General features: G+C 37.6%; 4 protein-coding genes across 5 annotated transcripts; all 4 read right to left on the minus strand.

Annotated features, from left to right (window-relative positions):
• Nucleotides 1-132: 132 nt before the first annotated feature.
• Nucleotides 133-2,002, minus strand: LOC121784632. Its single transcript, XM_042182816.1, has 2 exons — nucleotides 1,867-2,002; nucleotides 133-1,782 (listed from the first exon to the last, which is right to left on the minus strand). Exons 1-2 carry the CDS (start codon nucleotides 1,951-1,953, stop codon nucleotides 562-564), a joined length of 1,308 nt encoding a protein of 435 aa, XP_042038750.1. The 5' UTR covers nucleotides 1,954-2,002; the 3' UTR covers nucleotides 133-561.
• A 1,235-nt stretch (nucleotides 2,003-3,237) lies between these two features.
• Nucleotides 3,238-11,048, minus strand: LOC121784630 (cation-chloride cotransporter 1-like). The gene is made up of 13 exons (XM_042182814.1): nucleotides 10,708-11,048; nucleotides 9,808-9,936; nucleotides 9,546-9,624; nucleotides 8,839-8,930; nucleotides 8,344-8,458; nucleotides 8,089-8,189; nucleotides 7,911-7,972; nucleotides 7,076-7,315; nucleotides 6,814-6,928; nucleotides 5,705-5,899; nucleotides 4,878-5,278; nucleotides 4,591-4,752; nucleotides 3,238-4,498 (listed from the first exon to the last, which is right to left on the minus strand). The coding sequence occupies exons 1-13, from the start codon at nucleotides 10,890-10,892 to the stop codon at nucleotides 3,414-3,416; spliced, it is 2,961 nt and encodes a 986-aa protein (XP_042038748.1). The 5' UTR covers nucleotides 10,893-11,048; the 3' UTR covers nucleotides 3,238-3,413.
• A 2,689-nt stretch (nucleotides 11,049-13,737) lies between these two features.
• On the minus strand, nucleotides 13,738-17,571 carry LOC121785468 (BTB/POZ domain-containing protein At1g30440-like). 2 transcript variants are annotated; one of them, XM_042183913.1, is made up of 5 exons: nucleotides 17,259-17,571; nucleotides 17,017-17,077; nucleotides 16,047-16,116; nucleotides 14,663-15,868; nucleotides 13,738-14,544 (listed from the first exon to the last, which is right to left on the minus strand). In XM_042183913.1, the coding sequence occupies exons 2-5, from the start codon at nucleotides 17,073-17,075 to the stop codon at nucleotides 13,987-13,989; spliced, it is 1,893 nt and encodes a 630-aa protein (XP_042039847.1). In that variant the 5' UTR covers nucleotides 17,076-17,077; nucleotides 17,259-17,571; the 3' UTR covers nucleotides 13,738-13,986. The 2 variants fall into 2 exon arrangements, with proteins under 2 accessions (XP_042039847.1, XP_042039846.1); XM_042183912.1 differs by having other exon boundaries at nucleotides 17,017-17,571.
• A 1,463-nt stretch (nucleotides 17,572-19,034) lies between these two features.
• LOC121784008 (glucan endo-1,3-beta-glucosidase 13-like) lies at nucleotides 19,035-20,082 on the minus strand. Its single transcript, XM_042182186.1, has 4 exons — nucleotides 19,999-20,082; nucleotides 19,551-19,895; nucleotides 19,397-19,427; nucleotides 19,035-19,272 (listed from the first exon to the last, which is right to left on the minus strand). Exons 1-4 carry the CDS (start codon nucleotides 20,054-20,056, stop codon nucleotides 19,167-19,169), a joined length of 540 nt encoding a protein of 179 aa, XP_042038120.1. The 5' UTR covers nucleotides 20,057-20,082; the 3' UTR covers nucleotides 19,035-19,166.
• Between the last annotated feature and the right edge of the window lie 376 nt (nucleotides 20,083-20,458).

A 20,458-nucleotide genomic window follows, 5' to 3' on the forward strand; every position in this document is an offset into this window, starting at 1 on the left:
TAGAAAGTAGTACATATTTTTATGAGATGGATTAAAAATAAAGAAACTCTCCTGAGAGTATTATATTTCTTTTATTATTTTGTACATAGATATTTATTTGAAACATGATAATTCTATATTTAAAATAAATGATTAAAATAAAAATCACATGTATTAAACCCTAAAATCATATTCTAGTAATTTAACTTTGAATAGTCACAAACAAAATTAGACTTGAAAAGAAAAATGAAAGAAAAAGAAAAAAAAAGAATGGAAATTGGGTACAGATTGCGCATCAAGCGATCACACACATGCATATGTAGTTACATTCACAAGTGCTACTCTTTTATCGTTTGAGAAATTTTGTGCATCAAGGAAGGGATCTGCTGTCATCTCTTTAACTTGAAAGTGCCGCCATGAGCAATCTCGAGCTCAGCTGTGTATAATTTGACTGAACTTATTTGGGAAACTTTCATTATAAACACAAGCCCGTGAAGACCTTTACACACTCAAAACTCTCTAATCAAAGCCTAATTACATTCATTCATGCCAAGAAACCACCATCTCTCTCTCTCCTAACAATCAAGTTTCTCTTTTTTTCTCCAACATACAAATATCTGCTTCAACCACAAGTTTAGAAGAAGATTGACCATCAACACTTTCTGCTGTCTCTCCTTCAGCACCAGCTTTATCATCTACTACAATAGAATCATTAACATTACCATCATCACCACTTTGCAAACTCCCTTCCACACGACTTACCTCTCTAGTTTCTACTACTGCTTCTAATCCACCACCAACGCGACCTTCAACGCCTTCACCAACCTCACACCTATCTTGTTCATCATTCTCCCCTGTTGAATGCGCATTGCTCGCTCCCTCATTTCCAGACTCATTCTCAACAACCTCCTCGTCCACTCGCCCCCCTCGCCTCTCTAGCAACATCAACCTCCTCCTCAGATCACCCAACTCCCCCTCCATCAAGAACAGCCTCTCCTTGAGATTCAAGTTCTCTTCTTCAAGCTGTGCAATGTGAGTGTCCTGATCATCAACCCGATTCTCCAACACATTGTGATACTCTATCCCACCAGCACTGCCGCTATTCGGATCATAGATCATCTCAAACCTACTCAAATCTTGATCCAACCTCCTCTCCACCTCAACATGCTCCTCCACGTCGCTCTCACTCGACTCACCCTCATCTTCCTCCTCATCTTCATGCCCGAGAGATCTCAGCCTGATCAACCCCTTCATCGAGCCATAACCATCCACCCCCCACTCTTCCTTGGCCATGTTCCCCAAAACCTCGGTGGAAGGGGACAAGATTGGGGTCGGCAACACAGACGGGGTCACCGGAAATGGAGAAACCACCGGTGCTATCCCACCACTTTTCTTCGCTCTAATCAGAAAGGAAGTGGTATTCCTAGGAGCAAATGGGGCAGACCTCCCACCATCACCACCCATATTCATACTCATATGATTATTGAACTTCTTTTTCGGAAAAGTTTTCCTCGCCCTCACCCGATTCTGATGCTGCAGCTCATTCAAAGTCGGAGGGTTATAGTTCCTAAAATTTAAATTCCCGCCACCACTACCACCGATTCCACCCGAGCTAATCAAAGGTTGCTGCTGCCGCTGCTCCATCCTCGGTTTATTTACCCTTTTGCCCTTCCAATTGCTCCTAGGACCTAACGACTTATTGAAGGCAGCACGCGGAGGTTTTATGGCGTCGGAGCTCAAATTAGGGTTTTGAAATTGCTGCTGTGGCCCCCACATTCCGTAGCTCCGATTCATTGGAGCCATCTGAGGTCCAAAATTAGTCGAATCAGCTTGTGTAGAAATTACTGGAAAATTTGCCAAGGGTTTATTGTGGATATATTTGGTTACCTGAGGATTCATTTGACTTGCATTCAACATAGTTTGATTTATGTTCATCAGCTGCTGCTGGTTCATCATTGTTCCTTTCTCGTTCATTTCAGACGAGATCGACTCAGCTTTTTCTCCAAAATTAGTAATGAAATGAAGAAGAGCTAAAGCCAAAAAAAACAAATCAGAAACTAGAATCTCGATCGAAATGTTAAATCTCCGACGGAAGTCGGGTGATCCCTAAAAGAAAACAAAGAAGAAAAGAATTGAGAATCGGAAACCCTAGAAAAGAGGAATCACATCCGTGAGAACTGAAAATCGAAAATTTAAGATCGAATAATATATCTCTCTCTACAAAACTCGTTTTTGAATGCAACCACCGGTCTCAGATCTGTTTGGTTGAAATCAAGGGCTGAGATTAATGAGATACGTCTAATTTAGTTGGCTAGGAGAGGATAAGAGCATCCGAACGGAGAAGCAGGTGGATATCTCAAAAACACATCCTGTCACGTCATAAGGACATCACACTGCACAATACCGGACATCCCAAGGACAAGAACAATAACAAAAATTCTTAAATTCACAAATATACAATTTACGGAATTAAAATTTCAACACAAATGCGGGAAAATGCAACCATTTTATTTAAAAAACATACATAATTAAATAAAAAAAATACATAGTTCATAAAAAAAATACATCCCAAACGTAGTATATATAGAGTTTAAAAAAAATTAGAAATTGGACGTCCGTCGTGTCACCGCAATAGTGAACGTCAGGACGGACGACCTCACGTCCGCCGCCGACGTCCGTATCCGCCTCAAACGTCGCAATAGCGGACGTCCGCCGGGAAATCCGCTATTGCGGATGCTCTAATGGTGTCGGTTCAAGTTTCCCTCTCACTCCAAATTAATCAACTAAACACTTTTATTTTTTTAAGGGACGCCTAATGGTATCATGGAACTTTGAAAAAATTAGGTTTTTTTACACGAACTTTAAACTTGACAAATAATATCACGAACTTTACTCGAGTTTATTATTTTCTACCAATGAAAAATTCCGACTATATTAATAGATTGAAGAACAACTTTGGTGGGTGTACTTCAAAAAAAATTATTCTCAAATAGAATGACTTGAAGCTCTTTGTCGAAAAATTAGAAAAAAATCTGTATCATGATATTATTTGTCATAATCTTTTCGCGAGTGAGAAATAACAAACTAGAGTAAAATTCTTAATTGCCAAATTTTAAAAAATCCAACTTTTTAAAAGTTCATTAGTGGCCAATATCCCTTTTTTTTAAACGCATATGAAATCGAAAAAGAAAAACAATTTTCAATATATTTCACATTTAAACAATGAAACAAAAATGTTTGGATTCTATATCTAATTCGAATCACCCAAAAGTACTATCAATAATATATCAACAAAATTTTGCTTTAGCCACAGCTTTAGTTCGAAATACAAAGAGATGATAGTGAATCAAAATAACATATCGCAGAATATATCTTTCTATTTTTTTCCTTTTCATTAGTCTATAACGGTAAAGTAAAAAAAGAAAAATAGAAAACTATGTAAACAAAGTCACAACATCTCTACGATATCCTCGCACTATCAAAAGCCTGGGCACATTCTCAACCAACAGATCCATATACTCCATGTAAAAATATGCAGGGTGGTTCAGTGGCGGCGGAGGGAGACTGACGAGCACCACCGCAGCCATCCTCGAGTATCGGAGTATCGTCGAGTTCAGCTTCAGAGTGGTGTAGAGGAACTTCTCCACTTGCTGCTCGTTGACGACGACCCGCTTCCCGTCAGCCATCAACGGAGCACCTTCTTTCCGAGCTTTCTCCTTCATTTCGCTGAGATAAGCACCGATTCTTTCCTGAGAGGAGGCGAATGCCTCGACTGATTCGTCCTGCTGCTGCTCCGCTTGGGGATCCCACGACTTCATCGAGATGACAATCACCTCTGCTTGCATGCGAAGGTCGTAGAGGAACTTCTTGACGTCGGCCTTGAGTTCCTCTGCATCTGAATCCTCCTCCGCGATGCAGAAAACCTGAATCTTGCAGCTCTCAAAGCTTTCCTTCGTGAGGAGGAGCTGGGAGAGAAGCAGCATCAGACCACCGTCTCGTACAATCCAGTACAGATCGATGGTCCCGTACTGTCTTTGGTATTCATTAGGCCACTCGTCGAGACCCTTGACAATGACAACTGCTTTGTTCGCCACAATGCAGTCGTTTATGATCCCAACGAAAGTGGCCGGTATTTCAGTTAGATTTTCCCGACGCCAAATCTCAGGGTACCGCATCACTACGATGTTGGGCTTTAGATTGCCGAGACCCATAGTCTGGACAATTCCGCGAAACCCTTCGGACATGCTAGGCGCAACGACTATCTCTGCAACTCCCTCACATCGTTTGTATTCAATGTAGGTACTAAGGGCCCTGCAGGCAACCTTTGCATCCTCGGCACATTCTTGATAGTCACCGTCGAGGATAGAGACGAACATGGACATTCCCCTGCCTTTCTTCTTCATACAATTGGCAAAGTCTGCAAGTTTCGGATGGCACGGCACATTCTCCGGCAACTTTCCCCATGGCCGGCAGAATATGAGGGGGATAGGGTACCAGTTCTTGGGATGCACCTGATTTGCTGCATTTGAAAGTCTGATGAATGAGCAAAGGATTTTATATACTGTTATCAAAGATGTGAAATGAGTATTATAAGGAAAAAAGCAAACAAACCTCCTAAAGATCGCAGACTACGGAGAGCGAGCTGAAAGTATGCACTCTTAAAACCATCACCCCAGTCGCCTGCTTTTCCTTTGATGCTTACATAGTAATATATGAGTGTTGCTAAGGCTAGAGAGATCACTGTGAATGCCCAAGAAATCAAAAACATGATAACTGCAGTAGAAAATTTAAGTCAGAATATATTGCTGTGCAAAGAGCTGAAACATAACTTAGGGAGTATTTCAGTAATATAATTGCACAAAAGACCAAATTCTATGTAGTATGGCATGGAAACTAACCTATACATATGACAGCCCCCAAAAGAGAGAGACTCCAGTGGTGAAACTTCCATCGGGGACGCCAACTGGGAGCATCTAACAGATCCAAAAGAAAGCAGGACAAATTCACGCCCCCATAGCACAGGAGGTAGAACATTGTGATAGTCGGGGTAATAAGGTCCAGATTGCCAATGATTACACATCCGATACAGATCAAGGCTGTAAACAGGGTAGCGGCGTGAGGTTCATTTCCATCTGCCACTTTGAAGTAATTAAGGACAGGTAGAATATCATCATTAGCTATTGCTGCAAGAAGCCGGGGAGCACCGGTCAAGCTCTGTAGAGCAGCACCTAAGGTTGATAGAATAATGCCAAGATATGTGATTGCAGGGATAGGCCAAGCAACAGTCGCTGTAAGTAACCTGAAAAGAGGCTCAGTAAAGCTCAAGCAGAAGACATTTACCCTCATCTACCAGTTTTCAGATAATATCATGAATATGTACATGATAGTTCATTTGCAAGCAACAATACTTTACCAGAATTCAAAACCACTTCAGAGAGTAACAACTTCTGTATTGTGAAACACAAGATACATCATTTAATATGCTGAACAAGAGGATATAGCTATCCCACAGTGATTATAAGATGAAAGGTTATGGATGTTGATCATTGTCCTCTACCCCAGAATGACCTAAGAATAAGGAATCGCATAAACATAGCCAAAAACAGGTAGAACATATAATAGCTACAAAATCTAGGCAAGAAATAACAAGCAGCAAAGCATATGGCAGTCTTTTTTACTAAATAAAGCTTTTAGCAATAACTAACCAGAATTTACATACTAGTACCTGTCTGTCAGAAGCTTATCCCTGGTTGCCAGAGCTCCAAAAAATAGAACAGTAATCAGATATAGAACTGAAGTTGAAACAGTTGCAGCTAAGGTCCCAACAGGAATTGAGCGCTGAGTGTCCTTAAGTGAGGCAGACCGATTCGAACCTGCCATAATCCCCGTTACAGCAGGGAAAAAGAGGCCTACCAGTGCGCTGACAAATAATAGAAAAGGTAGCAGTTAAAATACAAATCTAATGGTTCCCTACATCCATCTTCAACAATCCTAGCATTACTAGCACAAGTCATACTCCCTCTGTCCCATTTCACATGACACATTTCTTTTTCGCACGTGTTTTGGGAAAATCATAATAAATAGTTAAAGTAGAGGGAAACTAGTAAGAGAGAAAAATGTAGTAGATGAGACTCTCCTCTACATTATTAACTCTCTTACTTTAGTTTCTCTCCACTTTAAAGTATTTATTATGATTTTACCAAAACACGTGCGAAAAAGAAATATGTCACATGAAATGGGACGGAGGGAGTATTCAACTATAAGATCATTACAGACATTTATGAAGTCCAATATATAGGTCACCCCCATGTCTGTAGTAGGAGTAGGATATCAACAACCAGCTTCACAAAGGCATTACAAAATTTGCCATGATGCATAGCATATGTATAGTCCAAGCATAGATTTTAGAACTAAAAATGCCCAGGCGTTCTCAGAATCTCATCTGATTGTGCAGAGAAAGCATCAAGTTAAGACCAACATTTAGCAAGCCTCACACGTAATGCAATGTGGAAGCACACTTAAAAGGACAGTAAACCACTATCTTGCCAAATTGACGACCTCTATCGGAATGACTTATAGCAAGAGTGTTCTCCAGAAATCAAATATATGAAAACTAAATCTACATGGCAAAAGGAGAAATTGTTATCAAAGTTAGCATATTGGATAAAACTATATGTTAATTAAGAATGTTGCTCATGACACAACAGAAATAGGCTAGAAAGAAGCAACATACTTATTTGGAAAGACTGACCATTCAGTCCCTGAACATGACAAAAGAAGTACAAGTGGAGACTGGAGAAATTAAAAAAAAAAGAGTTCTTTTAGAATCCTCACTTGAAATCCCAGTATATTTTCCCATTAGGATCTGGGACTCCAGCATGATTAGTTGTCTGATAGGCTGAACCCCAATTATCTCTGAAAGATTTCAAACTCAAGCCGGTGATTCCCTCTGTTTAACACATGGGGATACATTAAGTAATCAAAGAGTAAAAAATACAACCGGGACAATTACCGAAATCCCGTAATTGTGCCTCCCTCCCCAAGAGAAAAATAATAATTAATGAAACATACAAATAACATGAGTATAGAAACTCACCAGTTGGATCATCTTTTCTCGCCAAAAATATCCCAATAAATATGCAGAACAATGAGAACACAACTGGTACAAGAAAGGCTGGTGCGACTCGGTTGATTATTTTGACTCCACCAAATACTATGAAACATAGGATGATTGTCACAACCACCCCATAGACTTGCAAATCATGTAAATTTGGGCTTGTAACAGCAACAGTTTGCGTGACATTTGTGCCATTTACCACCATAAGAGTTTGTGTATCTACAAAAATCATATACAGAGTTTCAGCATAAAATCATAAGGTTGACACTAGCTCAAGGAAATATTTTATGATATACTACAAAATTACAGGGGTTCAATCAAACACATGGTTTTATCAGTAAGATGTTTCCATTCATTTAAAATTAACTTGCCAGCATCCTTCATAAATCATAATCTAGATGAACCTCGATGACTATAAAGGATCTTGAGAGAATAGATTGTTTTACGATCCCATACTTCATGTCAGTGTTTAAAACAGATAAACAGGATTATAGCCAAGAAATGGAAGAATGAGAAAATCAAATGCAACATTACTGCAGGCCATCAAATATACGCTAGACATAATAGATTCATCTGTTTGAAACTAAGAAACCACTTAACAACATTTATAATTGCACATGAAGGATACTAGTTATACTGCAATTATAATTATACTCTCCCTTTTCCTGATAGCCAGTAGGTAGCATAATGAGGATTTGAATTGATAACAATACCTTGGAGGGAGCAACAAAAGGGAACCACATATTTAGAAGGTTAAACGAAAAATAAAAGAACCTATAAACATTTTACGAGATAACTGGAATCGGGGATTTACCTCTAAAAATCCCTGCTGCAGGTATAGCATTAAGGAAGGTCTCCACAGCTCCTAAGACATAACTGTGTCAAAAGAACATATTTAAGCATAAAAGTCAAGAGGCACAGTAGTTAATTGTGTCAACTATGAAATATGAAAAGAGCAGGCAAACCCACAAGTATAGCTTCAGTATACTCACAGTGCACCTGCTACTGCATTTCCAAGGAAAAAGCATAAACCAATGCTCACTCCAACCTCTGGACCCAAGGCACGACCAATAAGATAATAAGGCCCCCCTCCCTGAATAACAACATATAGTTCAACAATGCTGTAAGAGTTGATCGACTTACCAAAGTGAACTGTATCAAAGTTCATATATAGGGTAATCACTAAATCCATCTATCCACGAGAAAACATAAATTTTACCAATAAACTTCATATGTAAATGCAATACCTTCATTGCACCATTAGTAGCGATTGCACTCAAAGATATAGTCGTGAGAAAAGTACATGAACCACAGAAGGCAACCAGCAATAATGACTGACCAATCCCAGCCATACCCACAATCCTAAAGTTACACAGGTAAATCAGAATATAGTCCGTAGATAATATAAAGAACAGAACTACAATAAATGGTGCACGGGCTTGTATTACTGGTTAAGAACAAACCAAAATAGAGGTTTGATTGTCCACAAAGCCCTAATCCTGACAGGTCTATATAGTAATGTTATATACAATTAAAAAAATTCTTCTAGTATTTTGTGAACTGGAGTCGTTCAACATTAAATCAACTCCATACCAAACCCTGTAAAGTAAATCCTTAGATATAAAACGAACAAACTACAAATAAGAAAAGATTTATTATAGCAAACTTCACATGATTATGCATACGTGTACTCAAAAAGAGTATTCAGACTATTCAGTACAGAAATTGAGAAATTGTCTTACCATGAAAATCTGATGTAGTAGATAATTCCCAAAATATTTTGAAGACAAGGCACAAACACACCCATCATAGTCCCCATTTTGACATTGTTTCCCTGTTGACAACTTATGTGCTTCAGAGGACATTGATAAAAAAACTACTAGTTTCTACAAGACGTGCACTCTATTTTCATTACCAAATTGTGTATTAAACTTTGAATTCATGGTAGCAGCATAAACTTTCCGTTCACTCTGATTGCCTAGCTATAAGGGGAGAAGACAAAGGGACAATTTGGAATTCTGAGTCATTGGGAAAACCAAAACTTTATTCTAGTTCAAAAGGATATGACACATTCATAAAACTAAGTAAATCAGGACAAAAGAACATTTCCGTTGGGCATCCACCTAACCCAAAAATCTGATTTTAGTGAAGGAGAGGCAATCAACCTACGGAGGGCACTAATTTATACAGTTATAAATTCTTCTCTCAGGCTATAAGTATAATTTACATTTTTGGGAACTTTTTCATCAATAGTCCAGCTTCTCATAACACTTAATATACTTTGAAGCTGCTGCATGATCTTACAATAAATAGTGGCAAAGTACAGTATGAAATGCTATAATGAAAAGCATGAGCACAACCTTAATCAACCTGGGCCTTATCACCAAAAGTATTAAGAGAGAACCAAATATTCAGAAGGAACACAACTAGTACCAATATGCACTGGTACCTTAGGACGCGCAACATGAATAGGTGCATCTTCTCCATCTCTAGGACTAGAGGGCGCCTGCTGCTGGTCACTTGCCATGCTGAGAAATGAACACAATCAACAAAAGAATTCAGACTAAGTCTATGATTAAAACAAACACCAGAACACAAATCAGAAAGAAGATAGACAATCCCCATACCATGTTCTTATTAGAAAGAGTCACAAATGATTCCTCAAATCTTTCATGAAAATACGAACGAAAAATTTATCTTTCATGCCATACCTTTTAAGGCCCAAAATATTGACAAGTGAGTCAAAACCAAACAATTCCAGCTTCGATTCAGGATGTGAGCCATTGATGTCTCTATCATTACATTGTAACCCATCATTTCCATCTGAAGCCACTTTAACTCTACAAATGCACAAGGGTCAGGCAAACATAGAACTTACTGATAAAGGAATATGACTAGAAAATAATTACTACTAAACAAAGATATCCATAAGCACCATGCCCCAAGCACAAAGCAATAGATACAACCAATTCATAAGACCTATATAAAAATGGGAATAACCACAAAAACATGCATCTGGCAATATTCTGAACAAAACAATACGAGGAAATCATTCCTTATACATGACTATTATTAACATTTATAAGCTCCAGGATAGCAGCAGGTGAGTCTTGATGGTAAAAACTAAAACCTCCTAAAATAAAGAATTGTAGCATATTCACATAACTGTTTTATTGCAGGAACCTAACAATCTAAGCAAAGAAGCCAAAATACAATGGCAAGCACATTAAAGCAAAATAATGAAGCGTAACCAGTAATCAGTGAAGAGAACCAACTGTCAAAGTCAGAACAAGAGTCATTTTTTGCTCTTCTTTTGCTTCAATACCATCTAATTCTTCACAACTATATTCTCATAAAACCCCTCTCCAATAGTAAATCGCAGACTACAAAGCCTATCCAAGTTTGGTACAAAACAGTATCCATGATCACCATCAGACCTAACAAAACCAGCTCAATTCAGCTCAGAACGAACAGAAAACAAGCAAATGCACAGCTTCAGCAAGTCCACAGCTTTTATTCTACTAAAACACAACACACTTGCAGAAAAAAAAACAGCGAACAGAAGCGCGATCCCAATCCAAACACTCAAAATCAAGTCAAACGAGAGTTACTTCAGATTACTGGAAGCGGAGGACGAAGCGCGGGCGATAGGATCGATCGAGGACATTTCGAGGACGGCTCGATCGTTGTCGTGCGCGAACACTGGGCGGTACTGGCGGCCGCCCAAACCCCTTCCCGCCGCAAACTCATTTTCGTCCGCCGCCTCTATCTCGACGCCATTGTTGTCATCCGCCATTGCATTGATTCAATTGAGGTGGACTAAATCCCTTGGAAATTGTAAGGGTTTAGAATGGGGGGAAGAGAAAGGGATTCAGATCTACGAGGAAGGAAACCAATTTGACAGTTCGCACAAATGGAGATTGAAAGCTAGGATTTCTAACTGATAGTGGCGCGTGACTGCTACTGCACTGAGTCGGGCACTTCCCTGCGGTTTTGTACAGTTAATTTATGTGATTAATTAATTTAAGTGTGTACTATTTTTCAATCTAAAATTTGGTCTAATTTTCGGAAATGAAGTGAACTTTTTATAGTATTGAGATATTGCTTGAGAGTCGACCGCAAACATATCAACATGATTTTTTTTAACTAAGTTACCAAAGTTACTATTATTGTGATTTTTTGTACGATTGTTCAATTAATAAATGGATTGGGTATTGATTTGAAAACAATTGACCTTTATATGGACAAAAGTTAGAAGTGTGTCCTAGTGTTAAATATTAGGACAAACTTTAGGTATAAAAGTAGTAGTAATTGATACTTGATGTAAATGGTATAGTAATTCGAGTTGGATTAAAATTATGAAAATTGTGACGCTAATTAGAGAAAATTGAATTGATTTTTTTTATGAGTTGGATTAAAATTATGAAAATTGTTGACGCAAATTAGAGAAAATTGAATTTAATTGAATTCTAGAAATAACACCACTACTACTAGGCATAATTAACTGATTTATTCGTTGTTGGGCCGAGTAAATTTTGGTAGGCTTGACTTTTCTTTTTTTATAGGATAATTAAAATGGATTTATTTAATTAAGATGGTGTTATTAGAGCGTAGACGATAATTCGTTGTTATATTAAGTTGATGGACAGTTTTTCTCAAGAAGAATGTACATTTTTCTAAATTAGAATGAAAATTGTATGGACAAAAACAAAATATATCATTTACGCTAAAAATATTATTGTATACTGAATTTATATCATTAAGTACGGGTATCATTTTGTATATGTATATCATTTTATTGATGAAGAGCATATTTTTATAGAAACATAATCATTTTATTGATTATAAACATCATTTTATACATGAGAGAATATAATTTTATTAAGACAAACATCATTTTACACATTATGATGACATATCATTTTATTCTTTACAAGTACTCCATTCGTTCCATAGTAGTAGAGTCATTTTGTCATTTTGGTATGTTCCATAATAGTGGAGTCATTTCCCTTTTTATTAAAAGGCAACACATTTCTTCTCACTTACATTCCCCTCTCTCTTACTTTCTTCTCTCTACTTCATCATCTCTCATACTTTATTATCTTTTTATTTAATAGTACATTACACATATTTTTCTTAATCTTCGTACCGAAAAGAAATGTCTTTATTACTATGGAACGTAAGCAGTATCATTTTTATATGGTTATTATAGTTATCAGCATAAATATGAGATATCATATGATCACATCTGTCACTAGCGGATCTAGGGGGCAGGAGGGGGCGGTGGCCCCCTCCCGGCCGTTCGGAGAGCCAAAACTTCCCTTGAATCGAGCCGAAAATAGCATATCCGCCCCCTCTGTGGAGTGTAAAAATCTATTTATTTTCAATAAAAGTCATATAAATTGTAGTAGTTAATGGTTTGGTTGTTGGGTTTTTAACTAAGATGTCTAGGGTTCAACCATCAACAAAAGCATATTTTTTTATTATTAAAAATAATATTAAATTAAATATTTAATATTTAATATTAAATTCCGCTCCCGCCATATACTCCCTCCGTCTCATAATAGATGTCACACTTTCCTTTTTAGTTTGTTCTACAAAAGATGTCATATTTCCCTTTTTGGAAAAAGTTCTCTCTCACGTTAATATAAATATACTATTTTCTCTCACCACCTAACACACAAAACAACATCGCCTAAAATATCGTGTCATTCTCCAACTATGTCATCTATTATGGGAAGGAGGGAGTATATTAACTGAAGAGATAATAAAGTGAGAAAAGTAGAGAGAATAAACTAAGTGAGGAAAAAAGTGTTACTTTTTGCTAAATAGGGAAATGACTATGTTATTATAGAACATCCCAAAATGGAAAAATAACTCCACTACTATGGAGTATTAATTTGATAGGCAGTTTTTTCTCAAGAAGAATGTTTATTTTTATAAGTTACAATGAAAATTGCATTCAAGATGTTATTACGCTGTAGACAACAATTTGTTACTATAATATTAACCTATGTTAGAAAAAATTGTAGGCATGCACAAACGGAATCGAACCGCCGGTTAACCGGTGGTTCGGAACCGCCGGTTCATGAACCGGAACCGGAACCGGCGGCGACGGTTTATTGAGTAATATGATTTGTATATAGATAAATAATTATTCATATTATAGTTATCACTAGATTAATACAATTTGTATAATAATTATTCTCTTAATGTGTATAAACTATAATTGTATTTATTAGTTAATATACACATAAACTTATACACAAACAAATCGATAATGATAAAGAATTAAAGAATAATACTTTATGTAATTATATTTGTTGTTAAGTTATAATAATAGAAGATAGTTAAGATATGATGGAGATGTATTATGTAGTTATAAATAAGGAGTTTTATCCCATATTGAAAGAAATAGCAACACATCCAAGAACATGTAGCTATAAAAGAGAATCATTCAATACACTCTCTTTCAACCCAAAAGCTCAAGTCCAACATTAAATGTAAATTGTACCTTATAAGTTGTGACTTGTGACTTGTAGTCTCGTTGAAATAAACACTAAAACAAGAAGAAATGCAAAAAAAAATTAAAAATTATGAACCGCCGAACCGTCACAGCGGTTCAGGCAAAAAACCGGCGGTTTTGAACCGTCTCGTGAACTGGCGATTTTTTGAACCGGAACCGGAGCTGCCGGGACCCTTGGCAGGCCGGTTCCGGTTCATGAACCGGAACCGGCGGTTTCTGACCCGTGTGCATGCCTAGTACAATGGACTTAGTCCTCTTCTAGGCACGAAAACGTTTGATACAATGCACGTTCATGTGTCGCAAAGTCAATGAGTCGTCGTCTCCGACTCTGAATCTCGATGCAGATTCGGATTCGGAGACGCTATTATGAATAATTACACGAACTTAAACATCCGAAGTCGGTGTTCTTCTTCTTCTCCTTCTCCTTCCTTAGCTTGTCTCGAGATTTCTCATTACCCTCGACACGATCGTTCTGCTTGCTAACAGATCCCTCTTGCGCGCTGCACATCTGAGACTTCAACCCGAGCTTCCTTGACACGTTCCCCCAAATGCTCCATTTCTTCGCACGCCCCAAGCTCCCAATCTCCTGCCTCATGTTCGAGCACTCCTTCTCAAGCTCGGATAACCTACTTCTCATGCTATCCATACCTGCCTTCAGCGCGTGGTTCTCCCTCACGCCTGTGGCCGTCCAGCCTCCTTCGTTTGTCGCTTGTCTTGAGACATCAAGGTTGTCCGAGACGAGCAGGCATCCAGCCACGGAAGTCCTCAGCTGCAGCTGCTCGAAGAACAGGACTTGGATGATTGTTCTCAACGGGAGCCTCTCGTTCTGAGCTGCATGGGTGCACGCTTCTAACGAGAGTTTCTGGCAGTCGATCAGCCGGCAGAGGTGGTCCCTGTCGGAATCCGCTAGCCACGGATGCGACTACAGATGCAAAAAAAAAGCGAGCAACGAATCATCAAATGCCTCACCACAATCAACCAAGCTCAATGTGCTATGCACAATGTGAACTAAGAAAGGAAGGTAAGCATGGTGTTTCTACCTTAAGATAGATGTCGATCGCTCGATAAAGCCCGTCATCCAACGGCCGGGCATACTCTGGGATGGCGGCAGCAAGAGACTGAAACTTGGGGAGCTTCAGATTGACATCCGGAGCGACCTCGGCAAGATAGCCATCGATGAGCTTGGCAACCATCGTAATAGGTGTTAGCGATGGCGAGCCAATCAACTGGCCTTCGTCGAAGGAGCCCGGGGAGGTGGCCACCTGATCCATAGCCAAGAAATGATCAAGAACACGCGACACACAGTCGACATCGTACAGAGTCACCATTGAGTAGGAGAAAGTCGGCAACAAGAGATCCTCGAGCGTTGCCTGATCAAGCTGCAAACCTATCTGTTTCTCAAGATTCGACACACACGAGGAGCTAGCTCGAAGAATCCGAGCTGTTTTGAGCAAACCAAAGTGGAACTTTGACGGTACTATGCCCTTCTCCAACGGAAGTAAGTAATTGATCTCTTCAACGAGAAGCTTCTGATCCTCCTCAGACAGGGACCCGACCAGATGATTTTTCGGCACGGTGGGGCCACGATGCCGGTGAAGTCCTGGTAGGTACTTTTTCGCATATGAACTGAGGGAGCCAGCGACGAGTTCTGGCTTCACACCTTGAGACTCCATAGCGAGAATCAACCTTTTGTAGAGTGGAAAACTTAAAACAGATGCATCATCGTACCACCAATCTTCCGAACTCGAGCTCTTCGGTCGAGCACCTGTGCTTATCCCGTTCCACAACACGCTCCCCCCAGGGCTCTGCAACAGGCCTCCACGCTCCATCACGGGCCATCCCAACAAATTCTGCTCCGTGCACACCTTGGCAGCCAAAGAGTCAATGCATCGTCTTGGAATATCGAGTTTCTCAGCGTGGGAGAGGATATTGTCACAGGTCTGGAGGGCCCGCAATGAATCGTTCCAGTTGTCCAGAACCACCTGGTCGAGGAAGCTCTCCGTTTGAGAGATGAGATTCCCCTCTCCATACTCTTCGGTCATCTCAAGATGCTCGGCTGCACAGCGGAGGTACACGACATTTGCAGCAGTGAGTTCAAGCTTGAACCCGTAGCAGAACTTGGCTACTGTCTCGAATGTGTTCGCTCCACCAGGGATGTCGGGTAGTTTGATGACACAGCCGTCCTCTCCTCGGGACGCCTCTTCAATGAGGCATTCCATAACTCCACTTCGTGAAAGCAGCGGAAACTACAACAAAACTAACATGATTCAGAAACTGAGGGTTCATTTGAACTTTGAAGCTAAATATACAAAACTTGAGGTGTAATTACAAAAAACACAAATTTTCTCATAGATAAGCCAATTGTGAGAAATTACAACTCTTGGCATCAATGTATCATAAAAGAGAATTTAAGAAAAATAATACCTTGTGAAGATGGAACGACATTTCCCCAATTTCGACAACCACATTACTTGGAAGACCACTTGTGCAAAACCTACAATGTATAAGAAGTTTTTAACTTCAAAACCAAGATATTTTACGGATCAAATCATTGCTAACGAGGATCAAAAGAATGTGTTCCATGTGGCCATTTAAGAAACCCGTCTTCGTTCATTCAAATAAAGTTTGAAACAAACATCATGGCTCAAGAAACAGCAAGAATTAGTCGTATTGCGAACCATAGACAGAAAGCTAGCTTATGCCTATGCAGAAAATGCATAAAATTCCAACCAAGGAGAAAATATTAAATAGACCTTACATATTTGTCGAAGACTGATCTTTTCAATTTAACATGGTAAGAAATACAACCTTCCTACTAGTTAAATTACTTAGATCCACAGAACTTGACGGAGTTGTATATCTCATTTCCCTAGTGAAAAGTAAAAATTAATGAACACAATGCTATCCTCCCTAACCACATTATTTCAAAAAACAATCGTGTTTTTCATTCGCCATTGTAGAGAAGCATCTTCAACCAACAGCACACTAACTCAACCATAATCGTTCGCATACAAATCCAATCATTCGAAGAGAGCTCAATGCCATTGTCAATTCGCCGTTACGCGTATTCATTCCCTTACAATATCATGCTAAAATTAGAAAATTACCACATAAATCTAACACCAAATCGATCAAACAAAGCTCAATGCCAATGATGGATAATGGAGATAAGACTCGACTAAGCATAGGCAGGTTCCATAGAGAATAGTTGGACACCACATTTTCAAGAACATAACTTTAGATTAAATAGAAAATCAAACAACACTTGAAGAGGTGCTTCTACTTGCAAAACTACACTCATTTCATAAACAAACTAACCAAATTATAGATCCCAACTTCATTATACCTACAAAATTAAAAGCAAAACAAAAAATTCATGTTTCAGGAAACGCACCAAGCTTGTCCTTGCCTCTGAAAAGCATCAGCTTTGGATCCCAGCTTCACACAAGCCATTTCTGCACAATGCAACCAAATTCAAGATGCAATCTCAAAATCAGAATCCAACTGCCTCCAAGAACCCACCAAATTCACAACATCAGGGCAAAATGAGGGGAAAAATCAACAAATCTGTAAATCCCAATTCACAACAATCAAGAATGCCTCAAAGCTGAAGATCCCAACTCATAAAGACTCCACCTTTACAATGAAGACCCCAATAAATGCAGCAGAAAACAATCCAAGCCCCAAGAAAAAAGTTCTCAATTCTCTCTCATTTTTCCGCCCCACAAATAAATCTCAGTCTGCAAAATGCCATCAAATCTTCGAGAAAGACGCAAGTGGAGTATTTCTTTAACAAAAAGAAGATTCGAAGCTCGGCCCTTTTCGCCTGAATGAGACACCGAATTGCTCTTAACTATTAAACAAACAGTTGGAGTGCAGATTAAGTTAAAAGAGGCAATTGGAAACTCAAAAACAGGTTTAAGAAAACAATGCCTGTAAGTACATCACATAGAGATTCCAAAAATGCTTTATATATATGAATACTCCTATTATTTGTAAAGCGCTCAGTGAATAGTAAGAGTGTGATATCTGAATATCATAATCAAGATTCCATTTTATATTTTTTGCTCAAATTTGTTTTAAATTGTTTGCGTCAACGTTTTTCTTCCTTGTTTGGGAATTGTGTTTACTGAGTAACTGAGCAATTGAGAAATTGCATTGAATATTTATTAATTAATCATGAAATTGTGGATAAGTAGACAATTTGGCTGATCTTCATTTTGGGTCAAAGATGTATACTTAACTACATTTATAAGTGGAATGTAGAATTTAATTTGAATATTGTAAGGAATGAAAGATTCAAAAATGGTAAACCGAGAATTTAGGTGAATTAACGGGAATAATACTAATTTACAATGGCCAGTATAAATCTAGTATAGTTCCTTCATAGGAGAATCTGGCTTTTATTCCTTGAACCTTGTAATCTTCTTTTAGAAATGTATGTTGCTTGTATAATGTATGTTGTGGATGTATGTGTGGTGTGTGTTGGATAGTATGTGCATATAGTGTGTTGTGTATGTACTATGTAGTGTGTGTATATATTTTTTTCTGGTTCAATATCACATAAATTATTCATTTCACCTATTTGAAATTAAATTCTAATTTAATTAATTTGAAATCAATTCTATAGAATTTTGTTTCTAATTCGATTTTATAAAATTTCAATTTCAATTCTACATACCAAATAGATCTTTAAAAATAATCTAGATTTCATTGTTTAAACTCAGTAATATTCTTTATTGTCAAATGACACGTGGAAATACATATTATTATCTCTACAACGAAATTGACACAAGATCATTAAGAAAATTTTGCATTGTCTTTTATATTAGTAATCAAGAATAATTACTGCTTTGTAGCCTGTAGGAGTATTTATTAGTATCATTTATATGCAATGGTATATGGGAAATAAATGTAAATGAAAGTTACTGATTACGGCAACTTACAATTGTTATTATAGAATTATATATATTAAAACACAGTCCCTCTGTTACAAATTAATATAATGTATTTGTATTCGAGATGTTTCATCGTTATAGAGTTATTTCTATTTTTATCAATAATTAATGTAGTACTATTTTATTTCTCTTATTTTGCCTCTTTTTATTTTAATTATTTTTCAATTTTCTTTCTATATTTTATTCCTTTTTCACTTATTTTATTATCTTATTACTTTATCCTGTTTCCATTTACATATATTTAATATTTACTCCATTTCTTAATATCCGTATCCGAAAATAAATAGGATTGAAGAGCATATTATGAGTATTGAGTAAATCATGAGTAACAATTAAGTAAGAGCATGTTGGAATTGAAGATCAAGAGAATCCATGTATATAAGTTAGAGAAAGGAAAGGAAGCATGAACATTGTGCCAATTATTCTTGAACTATCAACTAAGTAAAGCATATAATTAAGCCCAAAAATAAACTCAATAAAATAAAAGTTACCATTATTATAATCATTAAGCCTAGCACAAAACCTTTTAATTTGTTGGTGATTCAAAATCTTTTTCCTACATCTGCAGCAATTTGATAACAATTCACTATTTTGTTGATAAATATAGAAGTAACATTATAACTACATCAATCTCCCACCAAATGCTTTGTGGCTTGTACTTGAATGATGATGCTGATGAAGCTCTCAACGACCTACATATACAAATATAGGGAATGAAAAAGATATTATCTATCTAATTATCATAAAAGTAAAATTGTTTATATGATGAGAATTATGAAATAAAATAATGCAATCCAATTTTGAGTGTATACTTACTCGGATGAGCTGAAAGAACACCTTCCATAACCTAATATACATACATCATTGATAAGAATAACATTGCCAATTGAAAATTATTTACTAGTCTTATACATAATGAAGTTTGTATGAGAAAATAGTTGGATTACAAGATTAAATATATAGTGCTCACTTGGATTGTGCCGAGTGAGAACGGCTGTCCCTCCAAAGTGGCAAGCAATGGCATTGTTTCCATTTTGTTGATAGTAAATGTTGAAAGCATACGATGCATGGGATAGTAGTGTATCGGGCTCGAAACATGGGCCCCCTGCTTGTATGGCACGGCAGTCTGCTTTGCCAAGACCACAAGCCCAATCCAGAGCGATCTTTAGATCGGCCTGGGGGACACCTGGTCTGGCCACGCACCAGTTGGTGCCGGCCAGGAATGTGGTGTTTCCCTCCGGAGGCGATAGACTTGTGATTGGAATTGATGCATCGACTTTCTCTTGTACTATAATTGTTCTTGCCAAGATTAAGCCTTTTTAGATGAAGTGTAGATGATGTAGTATTAGTATCAAGGTATTTAGAATTGATGTAGTTTTTACAATCAAACAAGCTAAAAATTAATGAATGAGACATACCTTGAAAACATTGCATAATTAAAATGCTCAAGAAAGCCCAAAGTGTAAATGTTCCCATGTCTTCACCAACAAAAAGAGAGAGGGAAGGAGTTATAGTGGAGTGAGATGGCGAGGGTACCCTATTTAATGCATAGGGTACATGAAGAATCAAGACTTTCTTGAAGGAAAATCTTCTTCTTTGCTTCATCGTGTAGTTTTTACTTTTCCTTTATGCCAATTAATGAGACAGTCTCTTGACTCTCTACACATCTAATTCCCTATTTTTATTCTATTTTTGTTTATTTTATTCCCTATTTTTTATTTTTTATTTCTTAGTCTTCATTTTATTTCTTTTTGGGTCTCTGGGATTTTCTGACCACTTATAAATAGCGGGTGTCTTTGTTTCGAATACAATTTTTAGTCGTATTAAGTTTATTTACATTTTCTAGAAACTAGGATTTCTACTTGGTTTAGTCAGAGA

The sequence above is a fragment of the Salvia splendens genome, chromosome 21, assembly GCF_004379255.2.
Source record: "Salvia splendens isolate huo1 chromosome 21, SspV2, whole genome shotgun sequence".
NCBI classification, from domain to species: Eukaryota; Viridiplantae; Streptophyta; class Magnoliopsida; order Lamiales; family Lamiaceae; genus Salvia; species Salvia splendens.